Source organism: Pyrus communis, chromosome 5, assembly GCF_041283825.1.
Source record: "Pyrus communis isolate YQ-2024b chromosome 5, ASM4128382v1, whole genome shotgun sequence".
Classification (NCBI taxonomy): domain Eukaryota; kingdom Viridiplantae; phylum Streptophyta; class Magnoliopsida; order Rosales; family Rosaceae; genus Pyrus; species Pyrus communis.
In genome coordinates, this window is record NC_142569.1 from 31,600,303 (window position 1) to 31,627,002 (window position 26,700).

The following is a 26,700-nucleotide window of genomic DNA, read 5'->3' on the forward strand; positions in this document are numbered from 1 at the left end:
ATTAGAAGAAGACATCTCAAAATATCTGCAAAAATAAAATAAAATATTGAATGACTGCGAGCTCAGCACCCCTACACCAAGCCTCATGGCCCTCACATTCCCTTGTAAACAGCTCGGCCCAGCTCGATGGGAGGCCCGCGACTCCTCTCCCCTTCTCCTTTGCACGCCCAAGTTCCAAACAGGCCTGTATGGCCCTTCGCCCAGACCAACAGAGAGGGGGTGAGTGCTTCGTGCCTCTCTCCATCTCCTTTACACTTCAATGAAGCCCAATGCCCTCAGCCCAGCATGCTAGTGAAAGGCCCAGCCCGAGCCGACCTCTTCTTCTTTCCTCCATTCCTCTCGCCTGCATAAGCCCGTGCCCAGCGGCCTTGAAAACCTGGCCTAAGCCGACCTGCTCACGCCCTAGCGTGCCGATCCCCTAGGCCCGAGCTGACCCAAGCCCCTGGCCTAGGCCAGCTAACCCTCTTGCCACATCACCAATAGCCTAGTGGCATTTCTGCCACATCACTCACGCCTCCTCGGCCCCCGCCAAGCCAATTTTTCAAGTCCCAAGACTCCCAAAAAATTCAAGAAGAAGAAAATTCAAATTTTTCTTACCTTGGTACGGCTCGGAGAAGAAGAACAACAACAAGAGATGACTCTTTGCAAGGGCAAGAGAAGAAGAAATCTAGGGGAGGGGGAGGAAAAATTTCCTCTAGCTTTTCTTCCTTGTTGGAATAATGATTGCTCTCCAAATTTATTTAATCCCCTGATTAAGGCAGAATTAAATAGGTATTAGGGGCAATTGGTTTCCTTTTCCTAGAAGAAGTCTATCTCCAAAACAAGAAAGGAGATCAAGTTCAAATTGGGAAATAACTATACAAGCCCAAGCAGCTTGGGATTTCTACACCTAATATCCTTTCCTGCATGCAGCCCAGTAGGTGTGGAGGCATTTGTGAAGCCTAAAATAATCCCAAAAATTCTAGAAGCGACACGTGGACTTTTTCTCAAGAAAAACTAGATTGCCCTCAATAAATGGGCAAGCTTCTCATATGTTCCCACGCGCAGCTCACATCCTTGGAGGTCCCAGGAACTGAATACGATTGCCCACATCTCACCTACCCTTGGCAAGGAAATGTCAAAGCATTAAAGATATGGATTAATTATCCAAATCCTATCTTTAATACATTCCCAATTGAAGATTGACTCCAATCAAGCAATCCCAATTTAAATAAATTAGGGATAATTACCCTCATTATCTCAAGATATTATTTCCTATTTAATATCTTGAGAATATTTAGAGAATATTTCTCCACAAAACACTTGGCCAATAGGATGCCACCACGTGTAGGGTAAAACCCTAACACTATGGCCGGCCCTATCCCTATAAATACCCCATATTCTACCAATTTTCAAGAGCTTTTGCTACCCCTAAAAAAGCCCTAAACACTTTACTTTCTTAGAGAAACTGACTTAGGCATTGGAGATTCATTGGCCTAAACCCTCCTACATCGTGGGCGCGTGAGACTTAGGTCTTTGATCAAATGTGTTGATTGTTTTGCAAGTACATTTTCGTCAAGACTAAAGATAGCATAAATTTGCATCAACAATAGTGGTTTCTATAGATGAGACCGGTTTGAGCCTATCTAATTATTTAATACGTTAGCATGTGATGTAAAAGATTGTCATTCAAATTTAATAAAGTAAACAAGTTATCGTTTGAATAGAGTGGTAACCTAGCTACGTGACAGTGATGGCTTGCAGGTTTATGGGCTGTTAGTATCATTAAATTGGGAGTTTGTATCATTACCCACGATGATAAATTTAGTTTTGGGGCTTTCCCGTTTGGAGTTCAATTAAAACCCGAAGCCACAAAGCCATCACAACTTTTACAGCCTACTTCTAACCACCATTGGCAACCAAAAAGCCTGATTCCTTGAACGAGGAAAATATTATCAATAAATTGCACAACGTAATCGTACAGAGAGAGGTGTTCATCGGCGCCTTATGGCAGGCTCTCCTAGTAGGACACTCAACAAGTTTTTTTTAGGAGAAAACCACCTTAATTCGGATAACGCCGAATAATGTACAAGCAAGATCCACCAAGCTGGCTACATATGATACACTTCATTTGGAAAGTCCGGTTTTCTGCACTTCGAGATGAAAAACTCAAGAACCTGCATCTTGTGCAGCTTCACCAACTTGATTGCCCATTGGTGGATCTGAATTAACTTTGTCTTCTGCTACCGGAGCAGAATTTTCTTCATCTGTTGCTAGCTGGGAAGAGTCCTTTTGGTCAGTTGAAGCAGGAACAGACTTCGTTTTCTCTGGTGCTGCAGGTACAATGTCCATTTCATTTGTCCTATAAGGAGCAGAGTCCATTTCATCAGCTGCCGGTTGACGTCCCGTCAGCAAAGTTTGAATCTTTTTCTCTATATTTGTTTCAGCGCTTTCATATTCGGAAATGAGATCCATGAATTCATTAAGCAATCTCTGTACTTTTCTATTTGAAGCCATTGCCGGAAGGATATCTTCTCGTAAAAGTTTATGTTTCCTCATTCCCTGCAAAAGCAAAAGCACAAGTGAAAAACATGTATAAACAACCTTCCAAAGGCTTAATAAAAAGCTAAAGCCTAGTAACAATCGAGTCGCAAAGATTGGATGGCAATTGTTAAAAGAGTATGTGTCATGTTATATACACCATTGAAATTTCGCACATCAATCAACCAAACTGCATGTGAAATTTACAAATTGCTCACACATACTGCTTAACCCTCACCATGCAACCAGACTGAGTAAAAGCAGCAGAAATTTAGACTCAAGAAGTGTATCATTAACGCCATATAACAGAACAAATGGGGGTAAGAAACACTAGTGGAAAAATGGGTTGAAAAATAGCAAAAGACACCTAAAGAACTGTATGGAAAGCCTTACAAGTACATAAGGATCCCATGCCGAGTTGTTTAAATCTAAAGTTGTATCGTCTACCATCCCAGTTGGAGGTCCAAGAAAACTCTCACACACTTCTCGTAAACGAGACTCATCTGCTTCCCTGAAACCAGTGAAAACAAAAAGTCATAATATATATATATATATATATTGCTGCAGAAGCTAAAGTTATTATGCATCAAAAGTTTTAAAATTGTTAAACATCCCACACACGCATATACATATATAATGTTGGCATCACATCTTAAGAACAGACATGCAGAGCCCCTATGCAACAACATCCACTGCAAGGACATAAATATACCTCATTTTTCAAGATACCAAATTCGTAAATTAGAGTCAAATTTGTAAAACCAAATTCACCCCTCATGTTTTCTGCCTTATAAAGGGTAAAAGATGATGCCAACAACAAAAGAAAAAGCAGAAGCATAGCATACGAGTATTACTTAAGAGAAGAAGCACCAAGGAACATTATAATAATACGAGTACTCAACATTAGTAGAAATATATGCACATATAGCACAAAAAAGGAGCAGCAGGAGTGCAAGGACATATAGGTCTTCCTATATTTAATAATACGAACACAACAGAAAAGAAATACCTTGCAAGGAAGCGTATATATGATAGAAGGCATTGGCGATAATCTTTAGCTGACTTTAATGCTAGCGAGGAAGCCAACTGAGCCTCCAAGTGAGCACGTGTCTGCACTCCATCGTCTGTCACCCTACAGGAAAGTAAAACAGATCAATTCCAAAAGCAGGATACTAGACTGTAGTATGCCGGTCAGCAAATATTATAATCTTAACAATTCCATATTTATCAGTACAAACCTGCTCCAACCTGGCTTTCTGGCCACATATTTCCTAACATCAACCTGCAAAGCAGCCAGCTCACCACCCTGAGTTGACCCCGAATGCCAAGAGCTTGCAAAATTTGACCCAGGAAAGCAATCATCTGCAACCCTAAGCCAACACATCAGGCCCATGTCAAAGAGGAAGGCATGTCGAGTGGCAAGAACAACAAGAGGAGAACCAGATCTTGATAGCTTTGCTGATATAACTTTGATCACACCTGGAAATCATGGATAAAAAGATCAGAAATAAAAGGAGAAAACAATACCAACAGCCACAGTGGTCAGGATGTTAAGCACATCTAGACCACATGCTGACAAGACATGGGTTATGACTATCCGCCAACTAGAGATCCAAAAAGACACTTCAAGGGTTGAAAAGACAAGTGCAATGTTGTACCTGCGTCTTTTGCAGATGGGTTTGGGTTTGAAGCGACCAAAGATGCCAATGAGTCATGGAGGAGGCAATTCCGCTTTAATAGATCCCATACATAAAAGGATCCTTTTCTTGTGACCAAAAATAATTTCCAGCACTCGTCACAATCTATAAATATTGCTGCAGATCCTACCATCATAGTTGGCATAGCACGCCTCCCACACTTTGTGTAAACCTACTCAAGGGAACCAAAAACGTCGATAAGTTAAATAAATTCAACCACTTATAACAAGCTTGGTGGTAATATATTTGTATCTAAAAATCTATAATGAACATAAATGGCATGATGCTTGTCAGAATAGTTAAGGAGATTGAACTTGCTTTTGAGAATTAGGACCTTTGGGTATTCCGCCCCCTTGAACGAACCATATGCCCAACCAAGAGCTTAAGCTAACCAATTGTTCAAAACCTTTTTTTATGGATTTTCTTAACTACCTTGAAAGAAAACGAATGCTAAGTTCTGACCTATGGGACATTAGCATCTTTGTCAGTTACAATCACTTCAAAATCAAATGCTGCAAAGGAAATAAAATGCTATAGCTTCAAGGTAATTCAGTATAAAAGATTGATTAGAAAGAACAAGTTGGCATCAGAATCCTAGTACCAAGGTGTTTGTCATAATGTATCACAAAGTCACTGTGGAAAGAAATATTTTAGTAATAAGTACGCTAAACTTTAAATGGGATATGAGGAGTGCAACCGCCTAGAAAACAAATCGAATTATATTATGTAGAGTTTTGAACTTAATGAGAAATAAATCTACTACTAACACTTGGTGGAAAAAAACGAAGAAAAGGAGAAAACTTGTACGTATACAAGTGCAAAACCAATATAGATTTCACCTGTATGCATCCATCTTCACACCCAACAGCCCAGAAGTTAGCGTTTCCAGCTAAAACAGTGACTTTCCCAGATATCCTATCTGACCAAAGAGTTTGCAACCCTCTTGTGCAAGTAATTTCTGTTTCTTTCATGATAAATGTATTTCCCATGCCAACAATGTCGTTTGCAGCGTGTTCCCGAGGTCGAGCTTCCAAGCAAATCGGTGCATTGCCTTCTCCTTCTTTCCTATCTAACACCCTAATTGAAAGAGTGGAACATGAAGAACCTGCCGAACTAGAAGACTTCAAATTCCCCGACTGTTCCACAGCTATGCTTTCATCTCCACCTGTGGAGGCAGGAACCTTCTCGATAACAAGGCTTTTGGTAATCATAGCTCTAGCAGTTACCCCATGTCCCTCCTTTATTTCCGCGCTTCTGCCAATTGCTCCCCTAACAGATGTTTCTTTGATGCCACTATCAGCTGCAATTAACCCATTCTCATCATTTTTTCTATCAGAAGGCATAGAAGGGAAGTCAAGTGCCTGGGTCTGAACCCCAGCAGAAATATTTTCCTGCTGCAGAGGCACCCCAACTGCTTCTGGAATAATTCTCTTTCTACCATCAGGGCGTCTATATTCCCTCTGCTTCACAGGACTGGAAATTCTGGCAGGCATAGAGACCTTATTTAAGCCATCTGCAGAAGTTTTTGTTGCAACCGTTGCATCGACAGAAGGTTTTACAACTGTCTGGTTTTGCTGAACATCCAGAACCACTTTTTTGCTTGGGGCTTGCTTAGCAGATGCTGCTTCGAGCAATAATTGAGCTGGGCTTTCAGCTAAATTTGCTTGCCGACCCCTAACATCGCCATAACGGTTTCTCTTCAATTCATCCAGTTCAGCATCACTTAAACGGTTGCCAAGTTCTTTAACATCAAAATGGAAAGTTGCCACTGAACCATCCAAAGAACACGCAAAAAGTGAATAACCATCAGGGCTCCTGTTTTGACGAGAAAAAAAAAACACATTATATAAAGGAATAAACATAAAATGAATAAAAAAGCTAATTAAAATGATATAGAATATGAAAAAGTACTAAATGGTAGATCTTTATAGGAAAACGGAAACCATACCAGGATAAATCCACAACACTTTGAGTAAAGAAATGCTTTGCTACGAAGAGGGGTCGGGGACTTGCAGTAGTCCATACTGTTATAGTCCGGTCCTGACTCCCAATAGCAATGACATTATAAGGTTGTGGTTCTTTCTCTTTTCCACCTGTCTTTGAAGCACCATTAGTCCACCCAACGGGTGCAGCTTTTTCCTGAGCATTGGAAACGTTCCTCCTAAACATTGAATGGTTAAACTTCACTACGATCACAGGGGCATTATGTCCTAAGAAGTCAAATGTAGCAGACCATTCCCCTCTCTCTAGAACAGGGGCAGAATGCCTTGGTTTCTGGAATCCGTGAGTGGTAGTAATGAAGTGGCCACAAGGGGACCATCCCAACCGCCTGAAAAAGGTAGATCCAAGCTGAAGAAACACAAGCATGTTAGAAAATGATATCTGAACTTGTATAAAGAAACCTCAGTGACACAATTGACATACTGATTTTTGCCAATGGCCGTCTGTCCTGTGCACAAGACTCCAGTCACTTGTTCGCCAAATAATTACAGTCTTATCATCTGACTGACTTGCTATGAAGGAGCCAATAGGATCCCAAGTAACTCCTTTAACCAGGCTAGAGTGACCCCTCAGAACAGCAGTGCAAATACCATTGCTCATGTTCCAGATGTGTATAGTGTTATCTAAACTTCCACTGGCCAACATTGAGTCATCTGGAGACCAATTAAGATCCACCTACTTTAAGCATGGAAAAACAGCACCTCAGTAAGACAATACCCACCAGGAACTATAAAAGGATTCCATAGAAAATTTAAATAAAACACAACTAAATTATCCATGTTTTTTTTCTTTGGTAGGGCAGCTGTAATCATACAACGTATCTTCAAAGACCCAATTCACTAAAGCTCAAGATAATCCCCGGAAAGCAAGATGACTTTATTTTTTGAGCAAAAGGTGGATCATATTCATGAAGCAAACCATACTCGATTTCAACAAACTATAAGATGAAAGAAATTATTTAGGTGGTCTGACTCCCAAATAGTAAAAGCAATGTCATTACCACATCTGCAGTATGCCCTCTCAAAGTCATTGCAACTTTCCAATTTTCAAGGTCAGGTGGCTCTCCACTGCCAAACTCAGTGGTTCCTGAACCAGGCTTTCTCTCATGAATTAGAATCACTTGGTCATCTGATCCTGACGCAACAAACCGACCATGCTTAGCCCACCTAACGCAATTCACAGAACCAAAGTGATCACGGAGAGTTGCAAGTAGCCTCTGGGCTGATGATTCTTCATCATCCAAATCCCTGCCAAGGGATTTCATGTTCCATACCCGCACCTGTAATTAGTAAAGTGGGGAGGAATAAATCACTTCCATGGTATAACAAATGATATCATGTAAATTTTTGCAACAAATGTCAACATAAAATAAATATAAACGTGACTATGACCAAACTTGTCTAAAACAAGATGTCCGTCGATGACATTATGTTGGTGTTCAAACACCATGTGCAATAAAGAATTATAAAACATAGTTTTATGAAAAATTTGAATGTATGCACACAATGCCCTCAATATTATTGACGCCACCCTTTCAAGTATTTGGAGTGAGTTGTTTTTCTAATTTTTCATGGAAAAGTCTTTTCAATGAATTCTAGTACTAGAATATGATAGCACAAATACAATGACATGATTTACTTCAGGTCCAGAACACTATAAACAATTAAGGAAATAAAAAACAGGAAGTTTATTTTATATTTGTCTAACTTTATGAAAGAAAAACATATATTGTCGGAAATAGCGTCATGGTCTTAAAGAATGCACATAGCATGGACTACAACTAAAGTGGAGATATTACTTTAAAACTATGGTAGACCTTTGCCACACCAGTTTCAGACTTTGAGTAGATGAGTTATGTGCCATACATGAGATTCTACCTCGAACTATTAATGTTTTTCATCTATTGCATTTCAATTTCAATTGCGAATAAATAAGAACTAGTAATGTACAGACAGCACAAGAAGTACTTCAATAACCATTTTTGAAATATGAAAAACTTAGTTAAAAATAATAAAATATATATATAAAAACCCACAAAAGGGTTTCATACTAGTAGACAAGAAACATAAATGAAAACACTCAAATGAAAAATAAAAAATATTCAATAAATATCTGCTGAAACTTTTACCAACACAAACTGGAAAATGATGCAGCCCTACAAACAAGTTATGCTCTAAACCGTTAAAAATTATAATATCCTTAGTTTATGGATTTAAAAGTTAGTCCGCATCCTGCTGCGTAGATTTAGAATGGTGGATTTATATTTGACTACATGGTTTAATTTGTTTTCATCAAACGTTACGTAACATAAAAAATTAGTTTTATCTATCACTGATTCGGAGGAAACCAAAGTGTGATTCAAATAATAAAATTAACCACCGTTTTCCTGCATATTTGAGCTCTGCCCTATTTCAGTTTGTATTTTTTACTAACACAACACAATTCCTAATAAGAACTCAGACCCCTTCTAAAAACACAATCTAAACACATCATTAGATATACATTACAACCTATTTCCTACATTTCCTAAGCAAGAGTAAAAGGAGGAGAGGAATTGAACCTTGTGATCACCCCCACCAGTTGCAAGCCTAAGTCCACCAGGTTGGACATCAATGGAGAAAATTTGCATTCCCTCATGTCTGATCCAACTGGGCTTCTCTGCAATCATCTCTGCTACTTATTTCCAGAACCTAACAAAACAATACCACCTGATGATCCCAAAATTCAGACTACTGGAGGGAAAAAATAAATAAAAGACATATTTCAGTTAACAAACCAAAAATATAAGCCAATAAAACAAAAAAACTACCTCCTTACTTGACATCATATAAAACAGGTATGCAAATTCATGGTTTTTAAACCAACATAAGCCCTATAAAGTGCCTCACAAAGGGCCAGCTGAGACAAAGAAACAAGATCTCGCTCAAGAAAGGATTTTAACTTGTTGCCGTGGCATAGCACCAAGCCAGAAGGTTATGCAAGATTCAGTGGTTTGGAGCTGGAAAACCCTACATTAATGACATATAATAAGCCAAACATTAGTGTTTGGGCTAGAGAAGTAAGGATGAGAAAATCAAGGGATAACTGCTCTTGGAAAATTGCAAACCACGATGAATTTTTTGCATCACAGGAAATATTTTTTGGGTCAATTACTTTTTATTTGCGTAGGAATAGAAGGGATAGAGTTGTTAACATCATAGTTATTTACTCATATGCTTTCTGATTAAAAGAAGATTAAAGAGCACAAAAACACACATCATGCAGGATTCAAAATTTAATAACAAAAGAGTATGTTTGTGAAAGGAAGTAACCCTAGAAGATCCCTTCCTACCAATTTCGCCAATCGCCATAGGATTCTAAACTAAACTGAATCGTGTCACGTGCATGTGCTAACAAGAAGCTTAATACGAATTCAATTGAAAACAAACTTGAGGAAACCAGAGAAGCTTAATTAATAGCAAGGAAATCCTCAGATTTCAATTCCACAGTAAAAAAAAAAACTCCCTGTGCTGCAAAAGGTCGATCACAGGCCAATAAGTAAAAAATACCCATGAAGCATTGTACCTAGAATCCGCAAGAACCCTAAAAATTCAAATTCCAAACCAGTTTGGAAACCCTAGCGTGGGAGTTAGGGTCTGGCATCAAAACAAACGAAATGAGCAGCACCATTGAGCACAAATCGATTAAATTACAAAACCATTGAACCTAAGTTTACAGAACTGAACAAATCACCCAACAAAAAGGAAACGAAAAAACACAGAAAAAAACAAAGGCGTATAAAAAATAAATAAAATAAGGAAGATTGAGAGGATTTGAAACCCTAGAATCGAAAGTTTTGAAGATATTGCTTGCATACCTTTGTGTGGCAGAAGAGGCTGGAGATTTGAGAGAGATTGGGAGATTTGAGAGATTCTGAGAGACTGTTGTGAGAGTGAGGTCCTTTCTTTCTTTCTTTCTCTTAAACGGGTGTTTCTGGTATTTAAACAACGTTTTCAATTTCCATCCAAAATTTCGGGAACGGGATCCCCTACAATTTTGAAATTCAGAACTTTCGGAATCGAAATAATATTGGAAGTTGCGAACATAATTCAAAAGTTTATATATGTTACGAGTGTTTTAATATTCTTAAACTTTTTGGCACATGTGATTTCATGCTTTTATTGATAATTAGTATAGGGTGAAGTATCAATTTAGTTATTGAACTATCACCTCAACGAAAATAAGATTCTGAATTAGTTTTTTTGGTCAAATAAGTCCCTAAACTCATTAAAAATTGTTAATTTCATCTTGACTATTATATTCAAAATTATTTTATCTAATTTTTTGTCAACCTAAGTCACTAGACACAATTTAGAGTGTAATACCGTTCTTTTCTCGCCTATAAGCCCTTAACATTTCATATAGATTGCGAATCTAACGTTTAATTTATCCTCCCAAGTTAACTCCACACACTATTTTTTAATGTAAAATCACTCATCTACTCTCTGATGTGTATCGCATGCAAATAACGTGACTTAAATTCGCGGAAAATTGAGTATAGTAGCTTTGAATATAATATTATGGATGTAATTGGCAGATTTTTATAATTCAATGACTGATTTTTTTGAAGAAAAAAAATAGTTTAAAAATCTAATTTTCACTCAGATGATAATTTAATGACTAAATTGGCAGTTCACTTTTTAGTATATGTTATGCAAATTCATTTTGAGGCATATTAGTGTGCGTTTTACTACTATCTGTTAAAATCGTAATTTACTACGTTTAATTTTTTTCATCTCACTTTTATACTTAGATTTTGATTTTTTCGCCACTTTGATATTTTGTTAACTTAACCATTAACTTTGCTCTGTTAACTAATGACTTGTAAAACTTTAACCCACTAATTCATGTTAGGTGAGCTCACAAGCATGTATGATTCTATCACACAATATGCATGTTGTATATAATAAAATGGCCATGTGGATAATAACAATATTGACTACAAGCATTGCTTATGATGGTTTAGTATATTTATAACATGCAACTTTGCGCGTGGTCATTCACTATTATTTTACAACAGGCGAAATTTATTTGTGGTAAAAAAATTAATTTGTACTTTTTATAAAGTGCTCGTAAGGGCCATGGTAAAATTGTCTGGGTAGATGAGTTGTTGTCTTGTAGTTCATTCTCAAGTGTTGGTAATACTCACCACTTTATTTATCATCGTTAAATGAGTTTAAATTTTGAGATTTATGTTTATTCACTACACAGATCTCAAAGTTTAAATTCAAACAACTGTGATAAATAAAGTAATGAGTATCACATTCACTTAAGAATGGTGAGCAAAAATATTCTCATCCTAATAGTTTAGGTCAGTTGTGCCTTATCTTAAGGATTAAGGGTATGCATTAATTTGAGCTTAAAATTTCCGCACTTATTACAATATGAAAACCAAAAAGTGAATTTTTTTTTTCTTTTTTCTTTTATCACGAAGATAACTTTCATTACATTAAAAACTAGTACATGCCCAAAAAGAACCGGGTAGACAACTACAGAGAAAGTAAAAGGCTCAAGCAAAATGAGAGCGACAACCCCAAGAAACAACAAGAGGCCCACATCAGCTTAGGCTCGAAGGTTGCAAAAACAAACAATAAAAACCCTACTCTCAAGCAACAAAGACCACATCGTCGTCGTTGTCATATCCTTGGAGATAGCCAAACTTAGAATCGAGAAAATAGACACCAGATCCAAGTTCCCTTCACGAACTCCTGCAAATATATACAAACAAAGTAACATATGGATAGAGAGTGAGGTTAAGGGGTATGTAAAATAACCAACACTCGCCCTCGATGGGGATCCAGCATAACAATTGAAGGAGGGGGGGAAGTAAGGGAGGAAAGTGGATCTGATATCCAATATCTAATCGGAGCTCGTCAATCCAGGGACATGGTGGGATGATGATGAAGTATCACAACTAGGGAAAGGGGAGGCCAGAAAAATAAAAGATATAAAGCAGTAAAAGCAGGTAAGGGGCATGAAGCCAGGGATAGTTGAGACTCAGCTAAAGGAAACTGAGATTAAACTCAAGGGAGAACCAAGAATTAAAAAATGAAGGGAGAAAACTGGAAAAGGCGAAGGAAGATAAGGAAGAAAGCTGAAAGGGGAAAAGAAACAAAGGAGATGAAAGGAGAGGAAAAGAGAAAGGGCAAAGGAGAGAGAAATTGAGAAAAACTCAGGAGAAAACAGAGAAGAGAAAGGATAAAAGAAAATAAGGAAGGAAGGAATGAGGGGTGGATGCCTCCGGCACCTAAGCCAAAGGCTAGGGCCAGCGGCAAAAGTTATTGGGATTGTGGTTCACTAAGAGAGTTATAGAGAGAAAATGGGAGACTTTTTTAGAGAGGTGGATTTTTTTTTATGTTGGCTGTATAAGGTCGTGGTTGCCTTGTGTCACAATGTTATGTGGTTATTAAGTGTAAGCTTTAGGGCTTTGTTGTGAAAATAAGTGCAAGCTTTAGGGCTTTCTTGCATTATGAGGTCACCAGTTTGAGGCTTGTTTGAACTTCTTAAAGAAAAGAAATAAGAATCGGTGCCACATAGTATTATGGTGTAGTGGTATTTTTCTCCATTTGTAAGTGTGAGATCTTAGGTTCAATTTTCTACAAAGGCGAATTTGAGCCAAATTATTGTTAGTCATTGCGAGGCCTTAGCCCATTCCTCCACCCCATTGGTGTAGGTAATATCGTCTATTAAAAAAAAATCAGTGACTTAGAAACAAATAATTATGAAATTTTTAATTTTTTTTTTATGGAATATACATATCAATATTCATGGATTTTCAAAGCCTGTTTAAATGCTTCAATCCTTCATTCATATTTCGTCCAAGCTCTCATTGTATTTGTCTTTCTTCTTTCTTTGTTGTACATATGTTTGAGGCTTTTTTGCATTATGAGGTCATCGGTTTGAGGCTTGTTGGAACTCTTTTTTTTTTATTTATAATTTTTATCTTTCCTGATGTATTTTTTATCATACGTTAAGATTTAAGGTGAGAATCTTAATATTTTGGGTAATGTTAGGTAGACTAAATTTGCAAACTAAATGATGTTTTACCACTAAGAAATAAGCACATTAATCAATATTTAAGTAATAATCAAATCATCAGCTTATATGTCATTTAGTTTACAAAATTCAATTTACAAGTTTAATTTATCTAACATTACCCTGTTATTTTATTTTCCAACAAAGAAATGAATTTACTTCATATATGGTCATGGTCTAATCTCATCTAAATAAAAATAATTCACTTCTAATAAAAGCGTTTTCAACCACAATCATTCATGAGTGTTTGACCATGTTTAACATTTTAGCTGTTTTAAAAGGAATTTCAAACAAGCTCCTTAGTACTGGTTTAGTGGTATTCTAATAAAAGCGCTTTCAACCGAAATCACTCATGAGTGTCTAAACTATGTTTAACATTTTAGCTGTTTTAAAAGAAATTTCAAACAAGCTACTTAGTACTGGTTTAGTGGTATTCATGTTCAATTGTAAATGAGGAGTCTTACGTTCAATTCTTATTAAAGACGAATTTGAACTATATTATTGCTACTCATTGTTGTTAGAAGGAAATTCATAATCAACTGAAAACACTTATCTGTATTAGAACCTCTGTTGAGCAATCTTCTGAATGTCTGCATCTCCCCTTGTATCGTTACAACTCTATAGCGTAAACAAATGATCATCTACTCTCTTTCACTCACCTTATCACAACTCTATTCAATAGGGCTAGAAGGGTTATTTCCGTGTGTAGAGTGTGAGAGCAGGGACCTTGTTATATAGTAAAAGAGGTGGAATCCGAGTAGGAAACTTCCCATCATGTAATTCTACTCGAACAAGACTTTTATCACCTAAACTTTAGTATTCATATCTGATTTGGTTTACTAATCGTATCAGGATTACTTTAGCTATAAAATCCTAATAATACACTCTCTTTATTAGCATACAAGTATTATTGAAATCAATCTCTGCAATCCTTAATCTATATGAGATGTTACATACAAGTGTGTAACTCTAATATAGCCTTACGTTCTCCTACTAGAGTCAACACTTGTATACAAAAGACTCAAAATCGAATATTAAAAATTTCCCTTAATAGCCATGAGATCAAAACAATAAAATCCATGATAAACAAACTTCTGTTATGAGCTGATATCCATAAAGAACAAGAAGGAATGACATTTTACAAATTAAACATTATCCCCATGATTACTGTCATGAAATTAACAAACACATGAAGCTACAACAAGATATGAATGAATCAATGTATAATATTAGTCTTATAAGTGCAATCTGTATATCACTAAGCATTTGGTCACCTTAACGACTGAAACCACAGCCAAACTGTAATACTTCTAAAGAAGCCTTTATAATTGCATATCTGCCAGAACACTCAAAAAAGTTGCTGCAAGTATAAACTGACATGACTAAAAGTTGAGAAACTGGGAAATTTTCCATACAACTTAACACAACAACAATCCTTAATAGTTATGATAGACTGTAAAATCCTTATTACATTAAAAACTAAAAAATGAATCAAAAGCGCAATGGCTCCCACGGGTTTCGTAGATTCAAAATCAATTTATAACTCAATTATACACGTGCTTCCTGAAAACTCATATAGCCCTAATTTATGTAAACAAACAAGGACTTCACATGAGCTTAATTAGAAATACTTTAAGCGAACCAGATTATTCCTTAAGATTTTGAAAAGCCAATAAGACATAATGTCCAAATGATAAATTGAATTCAAATTAATGCTCCTGCTAATTTACTAGATCAATAATGAATATATAACTTGCAACATGTTTGCTAAATGATTCATTTTTAAGAGCAATATGAATTGTATCAACTTAGTATGAATGACCTTAATTAAAAGCACATTTATCCATTCCAAACTGTACCAATACACATTCATCTATAAAATTAATATGCATGAACTGAAACACTGAGGTTTGATAAAATCATTATAGCCATTTAAACCAAAGTAATATGCATAGATAGACATTAAGTACTATTATCCTTATTGGCATGGCTTAATTTTTCCCAAGTATGAAACTGAATCTTATCCCAAGGGATTAGGCAATACAAAAGCATTCTTCATCCAAAACTTAAAATTTGAGAAAACAAACTGAAATAAATTTGGTAAAAGACTTCTTCAATATCTATGTTTACAATTGAATCATTAGAAGAAGATAAGCATGTGTCAATAACCTTAAGCTCATTCCTAATGTTCGTACAAAGAAACAAAGAACTGAAGACAGAAAGAAAAAAAAAAATTAGAATATCAGACCTCCTTTTCTCTTAGTAAGACCTTGGTATTAATCAAGTTCCACGTCTATACTTTAGACGAGTTAGACAAAGTTAATTCAAAGTTTGTAAACTATTTACTTTGGAAAAAAAAAAAAAAACATTTTAGATGAAAACTTACTATAAAATTTTAAGTAAAACTTCAATGTAACAAAAATGTGATGTGAGTTTGATCCTCAAAACTTTATGAGCTTGGTCTTATTGGATGAGGCAATTAGTGAGTGTGAAGCTCACATTCTATTAGCAAGATTCAATGAATCAATTGTAATTACTCCACAATTCTCTAGATTAAGTTATGTTTCCGTAAATCATATAGGGAAATGAATCAACTGTAATTAATAGTTTCATCAAATGTATTCTATATATCATATAATTGAAATGAATCGATACAAGGAAATATTCATTCAAATGTATTCTATATATCATGTATTCCTTTTTAATTCTCCCACTTGGACAAATACTCACTAGTCACTATATTTTGTTACTTCAAAATAACTAATACAAAATTGTCGAACAAGGTTTATGCAATGTACTTTAATTTTGTTTACTCTTTCAAGTTCAATTAACCTCAAACAAGTATTTAACAAATTACAAACTTGTCTTTATATATGAAAATAAAACCACTATGAGTCTATCTAATAACTCAAAATGCACCCTAATTGAGGCAGCTAAAGCTACCAACATATAAACTTCTTAGTTAATTAACACATGCAGTCAATAAGAGGACACATAAAAATAAAATTTAGGTTATTTGGTGGTCTTTAAACCTCTTAGTTAATTAACACATGCAGTCAATAAGATTAATCATGGTGGGATTCAAAATACTAGTCAGCTAGTAAAAAGCAAACAAATTGTAGCATATTGGCTAAGGATTGAAAACAGTCATTCGTCCTAACAAATAAGTCTTTAAATTAAAAGCAAGACAACTACACGATTGCACACCACATCAAATTATAATGTATAGCTTTAGTGATATAACTCATGGCACACATGGTGTAACATGTACCATGTTTATGCTATCTGACAATCCAGATAGTAATACCAAAGTGCAAACCCCTTATTATTCCAAAGAATTTATCATGCTTAAAAATACTTCTGCATATTAGTCAATGCATGATATAGATATTGTCTTGGTTAAGAATTCATACCATGCTTTCTCTTCTTAAATCAGTCTCAGTCCATAGTTGTATGAATCTGAATGAGTTCTTGACGAAACTGGAGAACATAAGTACTTATAAAAAGTGTTAACATTTTTAACCCCATAACTATATAGTTTACAGTTTCGACACCTTTGGATGAAGAAATACTGATAACAATTTCTTTTGTTGATAATACTACCATAGCTATGTTTGAATTTCATGTAGCCTTGCTTTCATATCTTTGTGAAAGGAGAAAGCAAAACCTAATTTAAACATATGTATATGATATATTATACCACTAGAATCCAAACCATGAAAAATAAAAATTAAATCAAACCTCCTTTGGAAGGGTTTCTTTCTCCATGTTATGAATTCTAATGCAATTCTAATAATTAGTTCTTTGATCATGTTCAGAAATTACACATAAACAAGAAAGGCTTTAACCAATACATGAATATGCAACATTTAATTTGTTGATCTTGATCAGAGTGATGAAGCTAATAACGAAGCTGATAGGCATCTTCTGGATTTTTGTAGCTTTCCAATGCCTTTTTCCGTCTCTCTACAACTCAATATGATTAGTGTTGAAAAATATCAAGATCAAATTTACCACATTCTTCATTGGAAAATCTTAATAGAATGAGAACAAAAACAAAATAGTATTTTCCCTAATAAGACTTTAGTGAGGACAAAGTAATACACAACCAGTGATGGTTGTTCATGTTTTGTGGCTTCATGATCATAGGTTTTTGAAGACTTCATAAATAACCACTGAACTTCACATTGCAACTTGATTCATGAAAGTATCTCCAAGTATCCATGGGATTAAACAATTCTATTTGTTACAACATTTAGTGGACATTTTACCAAATGAAAGAATCACGAGAATCCAACAAACTTAATTAGATAAACTCATGCTGACGATTTAGTCACTTTCATTGGATTTGAAAATACCGTGTGAACTGAAACTTATTTTCATGCATGTTTTGGAAAATCAATGAATCATGTTATAAGTGACTCAGTCTCATATTTCTTTATTTATAATCAAAATATTAGTGGTGTGCTCTATAGCATGGTGTGGCAAGAAACAAATTTTTTTGCATGTGTTGTTATCAATATCATGCCCAATAAATAAATCAAATTATAGTAGATAACACATACTACTCGAGTTTAATGTTACATATTATCTCAATGATATATACATACAAAAACCTGTGATTCAGTTTGTTGTCTCGAGAGCTCTGTATAATTACCCTATAAATTCTTGAGAGGCATGACAATACTGTAAGCACCCCAAATCTTAATATCAATATTGCCAATAAGCAGTTGTTCATAATCTTTATGGTGTAAGATGCTTGTTGTCATATTTTTTATGTATTGGTATACATTTATGATTCAATTGGCTTACCTTATTGACTGAAGCCAAAACAAAGATTACACAAAACATGTACCACTCACAAAATACCAATAATCTGGTCCATTCTTTAATTTTCAATTTTGTATATATGTCAATCAAGATAACTCTCAATTCTGCTTCTTCCTCCTTTAGTTATCACCACAAGACAGACTAAGAAACTCAAAGATCCCATGCTATAAAGAAAACAGATCGTCCTCTTACTTGTAAAAATCAAATTCTCATTTTTTATTTTCTCTTGGCTTTTACGATGGCAGCATTCATCTTTTATTTTATTTTATATATTTTTAATTTTCTGCTAGTAATTGAAAAGTATTAGGCTTTTGTGATTGTTGGGGAACCTCGATGTGGAAAAACTACATAAATCCCTCAATACCTTTATGAGGTCGGATAACAAAAAACAGAATCTCAACAATGCATATTAGTTTTTGGGCAAATTACACAAAACTACCTTAACTATTGGGTCAGTCACAGTTTCATACTCCATCTTTAAAAAGTGTTAATGGCATACCTCATCTATGAATTTATTACAATTTCATACTTTCCATTAGTTGTCTATTAATTCCTCTATTAAATGCTGACGTGGCTTGAGGCAGGATCCACTTTCTATTAAAAATTAATTAAATATTAACTAAATATTAAAAAATTAAAATAAAAAAAACCAAGCCCACACCTAAATCCCCTTCCCCTCCCCCTTCCCAAAACTTCCCATCACCCTTCTACCTTTTCTCCACTGCGTCTCATCAAACCCTAATTTGATTTTTCTTCATCCGTTACGCCGAGAAATCCGTTGCGGAGATGGACAACGATGACAATTTCAAGCTGCTATTGGCGGAGGCTGCTCTGCCAGTCCACCAAACGAAGCTGAAGCACTTAAAGAAAGCAATTAGGGTTTTCGAAGAACCTCTCGTCGACGAATTGGAGAGCGGCTGAGTGAATCCTTCTGAATTTGAATCTCTAAGCTTAGAGGAATCAAATGAGCCGTCAAGGTTAGGGTTGGGATCAGAAGGTTTGGGCGGCGAAAGGGATTCTAATTACGGATTTGACAGCTTGGGCGGTGGTGAAGGTGAAATGAGTTTTGGTTCTGACGGGTTGGGTGCTGGAGGGGAAATCGATTTTGGTTTTGATGGTTTGGGCGGTGAAGGTGAAATGAATTCGAGTTTTGATGGTTTGGGTGGTGGCGAAGATGGCAATGGAGCTAAGAGGGTTTTGGATTTTGATTATGCGGGAGAGGAATTTGGTGAAGAAGGAGAACATCTAAACCAGGAGATGCCGGAAGAAAGTGGGGATGTGAGTTTTGGGGGGTGGGGAGTGGGGGAACGAGTCAGTGGGGAAGATATGGGTGTGGGTTTGGTTTTTTTGGGTTTTTTTTTAATTTTTTTAATATTTAATTAATTTGATAGAAAGTGGGTCCCTCATCAAGCTACGTCAACATTTAACGGAGAAATTGACAGACAACTGACGAAATGTATGAAATTGTAATAAATTCGTAGATGATGTATGACATTGACATTTTTTAAAGATGGGATATGAAACTGTGATTGGCTCAATAGTTGAAGTAGTTTTGTGTAATTTACCCATAATTTTTTGTTAGTTTTCCTATTCCACATAGATATGAACACAATTTTTAAATAATAGCTAAAGTGTCGATTTCATCATGGCAAGTTGTATCCATTATATGTTTGAAAGCACACAATTTATTTCTTGATTGAAATCTAAAACATGCCATGGACTCTGTTTATAAATTTAAGGGTTTACCGAATAGGTCTTTAGTCGTATTATGAGCAAGGTTTTAAAAAACGTTAAGCGCTAGTCGGGCGGCGGCTAGGTGGGGCTTAGGCGGATTTATGTAAATTTATTATATATCTTGTAAATAAGTGCATATTTACATTTAAAAAAAAAGTTATACTTGTATGGATAATAAAAAGAATGATAAAATGCAAAAATAGGGTAGAATAATACACAAAGCACATCCATCCAATAAGTTCAATATTTAAAAAACAGTAAGCATAAAATCATAATGAGGAGTATTCTTAGATGATAGACTAAATTCTTCTTGTTTATGATCCTTGCATTGGATTAGACATAGTATCTAGTTTATTTCTTTTCTTTGTATGTATCCCCTCAATAGTGCTCTAATTCATTTCACAATTGGATGAACTTATAGTCAATCCATAATTTGCAAATTAGGTACACCATTTCCATAAGTATACCACCATGAAACTAAAAAAGAAAAAAGTACACAATTAATTAAAAAACAACAAAAACAAAACCGCCTAGGCGCCACCTAGGACCACCTAACTCCAGATCGATTTTTCGAAACGATTTGCCCTAAATTTGGGCCGGCCTTCACCACCGAGGTCGATTTTTAGAACACTGATTATGAGTGGCTCTGATACCATATGTTACAAGGAAATTCATAATCAACTAAGAACACTTATTTGAATTAGAAACTCTGTTGAGCAATCTTCTGAACATATGCATCTCTCCTTGTATCATGACAACTCTATAGCGTAAACAAATGATCTTCTACTCTCTTTCACTCTTCTTATCACATCTCTATTCAATGAGGCTAGAAGAGTTATGTCTGTGTGTAGAGTGTGAGAGTAGGGACTCTTGTTATATGGTAGAAGAGGTGGAATCTGAGTAGGAAATTTCCTGTCATGTAATTCTACTCGAACAAGATTTTATCACCTAAACTTTAGTATTCATATCTGATTAGGTTTACTAATCGTATTAGGATTACTTTGGCTATAAAATCCTAATAATACACTCTCTTTATTAGCATACAAGTATTATTGATATGAATCTCTGCAATATGAGATGTTACATGTAAGTGTGGAACTCTAATATATTCTTACAATTGTTAGCTGTGGAATGTTCGGACACAACGCACAGATGGCCCGCGCAAACATAGAGAGGTAAGCGGTACACGCAGGAAGGAAGGGAGTCCTTGTCCATTAAGCAAACTTGTACTTAGCAGGTAGTCGTCTCCTCAGGTACGGATCATAATTCTCAATCATATCCTCGTCATCAAATTCCTTCACTGCAACATCAAAATCCAATTACGCAGAGAAAAGATTTAATCTTTTATTTGGGAACTAGGGATCTGGATTTTCATCGGCCATGTCGATGCTCGATTCCTTCTTCAACAAGGGCTTCAAAGCGGCCAAATGGTACCCCCGTCACTCATCTCTCTCTCTTTCTCAGTTTGTCTCTCTCTTTTTTTTTCTTTTTTTTTTTTTCCCGTTTTGGTTTCGTCTCAATTTTTATTGAGATCGAAATCTTGGATCGATTTGGTACTTCTGTTTGTCTGTTGAGGAAGTGTGAGATTTTACAAAATTTTAATTTCTTAGAAAACCCATTTGAGTATGATATACTGGAGATTTTAAGGACGGGGGTTTGAATTATTTGCGTTCTGTGGATGTGCAATGCAACTTTGAATTTTGTGATTTTGTGATTTTATGTAAGTGTGTATTTCTATGTGCAGCAAAACCATGCTGAAATTGACAATTCCGCGGATAAAATTGTTGAGGAACAGGAGAGAAATTCAGATTAAACAGATGCGCCGCGACATTGCCAAGCTTCTTGAGACTGGCCAAGAGGCTACTGCGAGGATTCGGGTAATACATCTCTTTTCCTTATATTATCTATACTAAGAGATTCTGCTACTTCTGGAGTATATGGGTTGGGTACCCTTATTAGAAACTATGAAGAGAAAGTTTAGTTTGGGTATTTCTAACGATCATTTCGTAATGGTGTTATTGATATTTACATTTCAGGTAGAGCATATTATTAGAGAAGAGAACATGATGGCAGCTCAGGAGATCCTTGAGCTATTTTCTGAGCTTATTGCTGTCCGCCTTCCAATTATTGAATCACAAAGGTTATTCTCTAAACTGATGATTTGCTTGTAAAATGTTCCTGTTCAGTTTCTATTTCTGACTGTTTTTCATAAAAAAAAAAAAAAATTACTTTAACCCAACCTTTTGGTTTAGCATTTCTGTAAGCTTATATTTTCTGTGGTCAGAACCCTAATCTGAAATTGTGTCAATATCTCATATTTCTCTCTAGGGAGGGAACATTTTGAGAACTGTATATATTGTAAGTCTAAAAACTGAGATGATTTGGGGAGCATGGGTTATAGTGCATGCTGCTATGCCTGCTATCTTTTTGAATGGCTAACCGTAGGTTGGTTAACTTGGTTTCACCAAATCAAATTTAATTCAATGTTTGAAAATTTGGAAAATATCTATACATATCTTTTAGTATGGTGAAAGAATGACTGTCAGTGGATTGTATAAAGAAGGCAGATTTAGTTTTAGATTGATGTTTGCTTCCACTTTGTGTAGAATCTCATTCGTAAAAAGCAATTGATATGTTGTAATCCCTTATAAACTTGCAAGCAATTCAGCAATGTGTTAGTGAAAAATCTGGGCTGATCTAGGGTGCATCTCTTGGATTTAGTAACAGGCATGTATTACAGAAATTATGAACCGGTATGATTTAGAAAAAGAAAAAAATTGAAATTTATTGTTTATAATCCTCAGTCCATAGTGTACTCATTGTTTCTTTTCCTTGTGGGGAGAGAGAGATGGCTTTGAAAAAAGACCATTGTTGCTAGAATAAAGAATAAAATTTCTCTTAATCAATTAATCAAATCAAAGGATTTTTTTTAATACTTGAGGGATTGAGCACAGAACCTCTAAAATCCCTTTGCTCCCCCCACCATACATGTTTCCCCACCCATATTTTATCAAAAACTTTTATTGGAGTTTTGTCACTATATGTTATTACTTTAAGATAATCTAAATCAGAAAATAATGCCCATGTCTTTGATTTTGACACCTAACTATATTTTCTGAATAACTTCTTTTCTTTCTTCGTTTCAAGTTTCCTTACAAGACCAAATAAAGCTCTGTTAGTTGTTCCTGTGCGTTAGATTGATGTGACTATTTTTTCTTCACGGCACACCAGACAAACTTAAATCTTCTTGGAGAAGAGCCTTATAAACCACATGTTATAGCAAAAAGGGCAAACAGCCCCTGCATTCCATGTGGGTGTTAACAGAAGCAACCTCTTTAGACTAAGGCAAAAACACACATTCACAAACACACACACATCATTTTGAGATGTACATGGGTGCAGAGGTAAACTCGTTAAGAGAAAATTATAGATGAGAAGAAGAGTCTGCAATGGCATAGCTACATAAATTCTTACATACGAGGCATGGGAGTTTGGATATGATGATATGGTTTCTCATAGCATTTTTTAAGTCAAGAATACATCATTTTATTACCTAATCAGATGTTGCTGTGGCTCATCTGCAAAGCTTGTAATTTGTGGGGTAAAAATTTTAATTTTTAGTGTCTGACTAAGCTTGTAAACTAGCCTATGTTTCTCATGGTAGGCAGAAATTTGACTGCTGCATTTTGGGTTAGATCACAAAAGTTTTTGAAATAATTTGAAAGTGCAATGATCATATTTTCTTTTGCGTCTAATCAATAATATTACATGTTTGATTGGTTAAAGGTCCGAAGTCAAACATTTTTGAGTTTTTGGGAAACCCAAACTTAATCCTTTAATTCACTTGTTTGTTGCCCTGTAAAATAGATGCATGAAAGAGATTCACTTATTTGCAGTTCCATGGAAAACATGCTGCTAACAGGCTTTCTCTCTGTAAGCTTGTTTTGGGTTTCTAGTTTCATATATACTTAATTTGTCTTCTAGAAATAATTGGGGAGAGAAGAGAGAGGAAAAAGAAAATTTGAGAACTAGTGATTGGTTTTTCTTCTTGTGGAATACAAGCACTTTAGCTAAGCTGGACAGATGTATAGGTTTGTACTTTTCTTCCCAAATTGTTACAAATAAAATATCAATACCATCTTTTACCAATATATTCGAGTAACCAAACAGAGTTTGTCATTTAAGGATTGCAATTCAGTCACTGAACCCATCAAAAGCTAGCGGGGAGCACTGAATGCTCTCTAACCGGTGGTTTATTGTTGTGCTTCTGGAATACGGAGTCCAATAGTATCAGTTATAGGAAGTTTGTTTGAGTTTCATATTTACTCTGTCCTTGTTCCTTGATGGAGGATCAGATGAACCTAGTATGAAATTTCCGACTATTAAGACTTTACGAACTGTTGTGGCGATCCAGATGGCATACCACGCATTATACAACCCCAACCCTCATGTATCCCGGGGAATTCCATTAACTCACATTGCACTTCCACATAACCTTCCATGTTATTTTACTGAGGTAGCTTTCGACACGGGCACTTCTAGCATCACATAGCTTATCTGTGTACTTGGTCCTTTACTAGGTTCATATGGTTGATTATTCTCAACCATTTGTCGCATTAAGTGTTGTCTGTGATACTTGATTTACTTTTTTGGCATTAAAGTTTGTTGAAGTCGACACAAAAAAGTTAGTTAAGTTTTGTAATTACTTACATTTTAAAATTCACATACTTTATTTATAACTTTTCGTTTGGTACAGGGAATGCCCCATAGACTTGAAAGAAGCAATATCCAGTGTGTGTTTTGCTGCGCCAAGATGTGCTGATCTGCCAGAGTTGCTGCAAGTTCAAATGCTATTTGCTTCAAAATATGGGAAAGAATTTGTAGCAGCTGCAACAGAGCTCATACCGGATTGTGGTGTCAATCGCCAGGTTTTATGAACTTTCTTTTTGTAGTGTACTCCCTTTTTCTCCCATGATTTTTTAGTCAACTAAACTTGCATGTGTGTTGTGCATGATATTTAGTTTCCTACTATGTGTTTGTGACATTTGGTTTTGGTACAGTTGATAGAACTGCTATCTGTTCGTGCGCCCTCACCTGAGAAAAAACTGAAGCTTCTGAAAGAAATTGCTGAAGAGCATGACCTGGATTGGGATCCTGCTGCATCTGAAGCTGAAATTTACAAACCGCACGAAGATTTGTTGGTAAGCATATATGCCCCTGCTTGGTCTCATTTTTTGCTTGTCCTTTTTCCCTTTTTCTTTTTCACCTATGTCTGCCTAAATCTGTCCTCTCATTGTCAGAGTGGTCCGACACAGTTTGTTAGTGGGTCTAAATTGCCCCTTCCCAAAGAAAAACATGATGAAACATTGCAATACAGCCCGGATCAAGACCAGAAAGAACTGTCTGATTCTGATGATGGTTTGGACTCATTAGACTTTCCTGAAGTACCCAAGCAATCACTACGACCAAGTGCAAATCCAGCCTCAGCACCTGCAATGTCTCCTCCTTTACCAACCCAGCCACACCCTGAAATTGATCATGACTTGTCAAAGAAACTTGGGTCCATTGACAGTCAATCTAAAGAGCCATCCTTTGAGTCTGGAGAAGTGATGGAAGAAAGGTCAGTAGCTAACAATCAGGAACAGTCTCATGTCTCGGTTGGTGCTGTGGAAGATAAGCAGTTTTTGCCATTTATTTCTTCCCCCTCACTTTCTTCTGCGTCATTTTCGACAAGACAAAGCAATCCACCACCAAATCTTTCAAGAACAAGAAGTGAGGTCAATGTTGACTTGCAGGATGTGTTAGCTGCTGCTCAGGCTGCTGCGAACTCTGCAGAACGTGCAGCCACAGCGGCTCGCTCGGCAGCTAGTCTTGCACAGGTCAGAATCAACGAGATTACCAAGAAAAACAGTGAAGAAGTCCCAGAAACTAGCTGTGAAAACCCATTTCATGTGGACGTTCCTAATCAGTCAGATACAAGAGAAAAACCAAACTCCAATCATCTTATCCCTGATGGTGGTTCTGCTGGTGTAATAGATTCTCCGGTACCCCATCAAATCCATTTATATGGCCAGGGATCAGAGATATCAAATGCTTCGTCTATCACTATGGAACCACTTAATGTTGATTTTGATTCCGCACATTCCAATGATCATGCTTCTGAGCATGAACCTGTTCGTCATCAGCCTCAGAGATTGGCTTCAATGGAGGATGACCCCTACTTCTCGTACCCAAACTTATTTACATCGCAAAATTCAAATGTCGGATCTGATGCTCATTCTTCTACAGATAATCCTTTCCCATCCCAAGGGCACTGAGGTTTGAGTATTCATCGTTTTTTCCCACGGCTCAATTTCGCTTTCTTCGATCTTGCTGAGCAGGGGATATGTTTGTACTATCAAACAACTTTTGTTACATGGTGTATTCAATTATTTGTAATTTTGTATAGTAGTGCAGTGTACTTGTTTATGTAAGTTGAATGGTTGTGAGTTTGTGCCTTTGATTCTGATGAGGTGTTCATGGTCGAGAATTCATGGTATGTCGTCTTGGTTACATTTGGGATAGCAATGTACCAATTGTATTGCTGCTCGAAATAATTAGATATATGCAATAAAAAAAGTTTCTTGATATGTTATTTGCTTTGTATAAACGGAAATTTGAACTTGAGTGCAAACAAGCGGCAAACCACGTACATAGAAATAATTATGATATGAACTTATGACGGAAGAAGTCAGGTCCTTTTTCTCTGATAATAGCCTTTATGATGCCAACTATATAGCAGTGCTAGAAGACAATATTTTAAATTACTCAAATTTATAGTATTTCGAAAAAAGAAAAAAGAAAA

At 36.0% G+C, this 26,700-nt stretch overlaps 2 protein-coding genes across 11 annotated transcripts; one reads left to right on the forward strand and one right to left on the reverse strand.

Annotated features, from left to right (window-relative positions):
- Positions 1 to 1,915: 1,915 nt before the first annotated feature.
- On the reverse strand, positions 1,916 to 10,288 carry LOC137725415 (protein HIRA-like). Of its 9 annotated transcripts, none has more exons than XM_068464080.2 (12): positions 10,075 to 10,288; positions 9,028 to 9,226; positions 8,779 to 8,926; positions 7,219 to 7,497; positions 6,642 to 6,893; positions 6,166 to 6,566; positions 5,057 to 6,032; positions 4,179 to 4,389; positions 3,759 to 3,999; positions 3,530 to 3,652; positions 2,914 to 3,031; positions 1,916 to 2,541 (listed from the first exon to the last, which is right to left on the reverse strand). In XM_068464080.2, the coding sequence occupies exons 3-12, from the start codon at positions 8,884 to 8,886 to the stop codon at positions 2,149 to 2,151; spliced, it is 3,102 nt and encodes a 1,033-aa protein (XP_068320181.2). In that variant the 5' UTR covers positions 8,887 to 8,926; positions 9,028 to 9,226; positions 10,075 to 10,288; the 3' UTR covers positions 1,916 to 2,148. The 9 variants fall into 9 exon arrangements, with proteins under 9 accessions (XP_068320181.2, XP_068320182.2, XP_088551079.1 ...); XM_068464081.2 differs by having other exon boundaries at positions 8,779 to 8,908; positions 10,075 to 10,287; XM_088694953.1 differs by having other exon boundaries at positions 8,779 to 8,908; positions 9,036 to 9,226; positions 10,075 to 10,216.
- Positions 10,289 to 20,848: 10,560 nt separating this feature from the next.
- Positions 20,849 to 26,490, forward strand: LOC137725414 (uncharacterized). 2 transcript variants are annotated; one of them, XM_068464078.2, is made up of 7 exons: positions 20,849 to 21,109; positions 21,216 to 21,286; positions 21,601 to 21,733; positions 21,893 to 21,996; positions 24,613 to 24,784; positions 24,917 to 25,057; positions 25,157 to 26,490. In XM_068464078.2, the coding sequence occupies exons 2-7, from the start codon at positions 21,237 to 21,239 to the stop codon at positions 26,171 to 26,173; spliced, it is 1,617 nt and encodes a 538-aa protein (XP_068320179.2). In that variant the 5' UTR covers positions 20,849 to 21,109; positions 21,216 to 21,236; the 3' UTR covers positions 26,174 to 26,490. The 2 variants fall into 2 exon arrangements, with proteins under 2 accessions (XP_068320179.2, XP_088551080.1); XM_088694954.1 differs by having other exon boundaries at positions 20,969 to 21,093.
- Positions 26,491 to 26,700: the final 210 nt, after the last annotated feature.

Excerpts from the sequence above, each read along its gene's own strand:
- LOC137725415 (XM_068464079.2), bottom strand. The coding sequence starts at position 8,886 with ATGATTGCAGAGAAGCCCAGTTGGATCAGACATGAGGGAATGCAAATT. Across the intron at positions 7,498-8,778 it reads CTGGTGGGGGTGATCACAAG|GTGCGGGTATGGAACATGAA; the intron begins GTTCAATTCCTC and ends TACTAATTACAG. Across the intron at positions 6,567-6,641 it reads ACGGCCATTGGCAAAAATCA|CTTGGATCTACCTTTTTCAG; the intron begins GTATGTCAATTG and ends GTGTTTCTTCAG.
- LOC137725414 (XM_068464078.2), top strand. The coding sequence starts at position 21,237 with ATGTCGATGCTCGATTCCTTCTTCAACAAGGGCTTCAAAGCGGCCAAA. Across the intron at positions 21,997-24,612 it reads CCAATTATTGAATCACAAAG|GGAATGCCCCATAGACTTGA; the intron begins GTTATTCTCTAA and ends CGTTTGGTACAG. Across the intron at positions 25,058-25,156 it reads AACCGCACGAAGATTTGTTG|AGTGGTCCGACACAGTTTGT; the intron begins GTAAGCATATAT and ends TCTCATTGTCAG.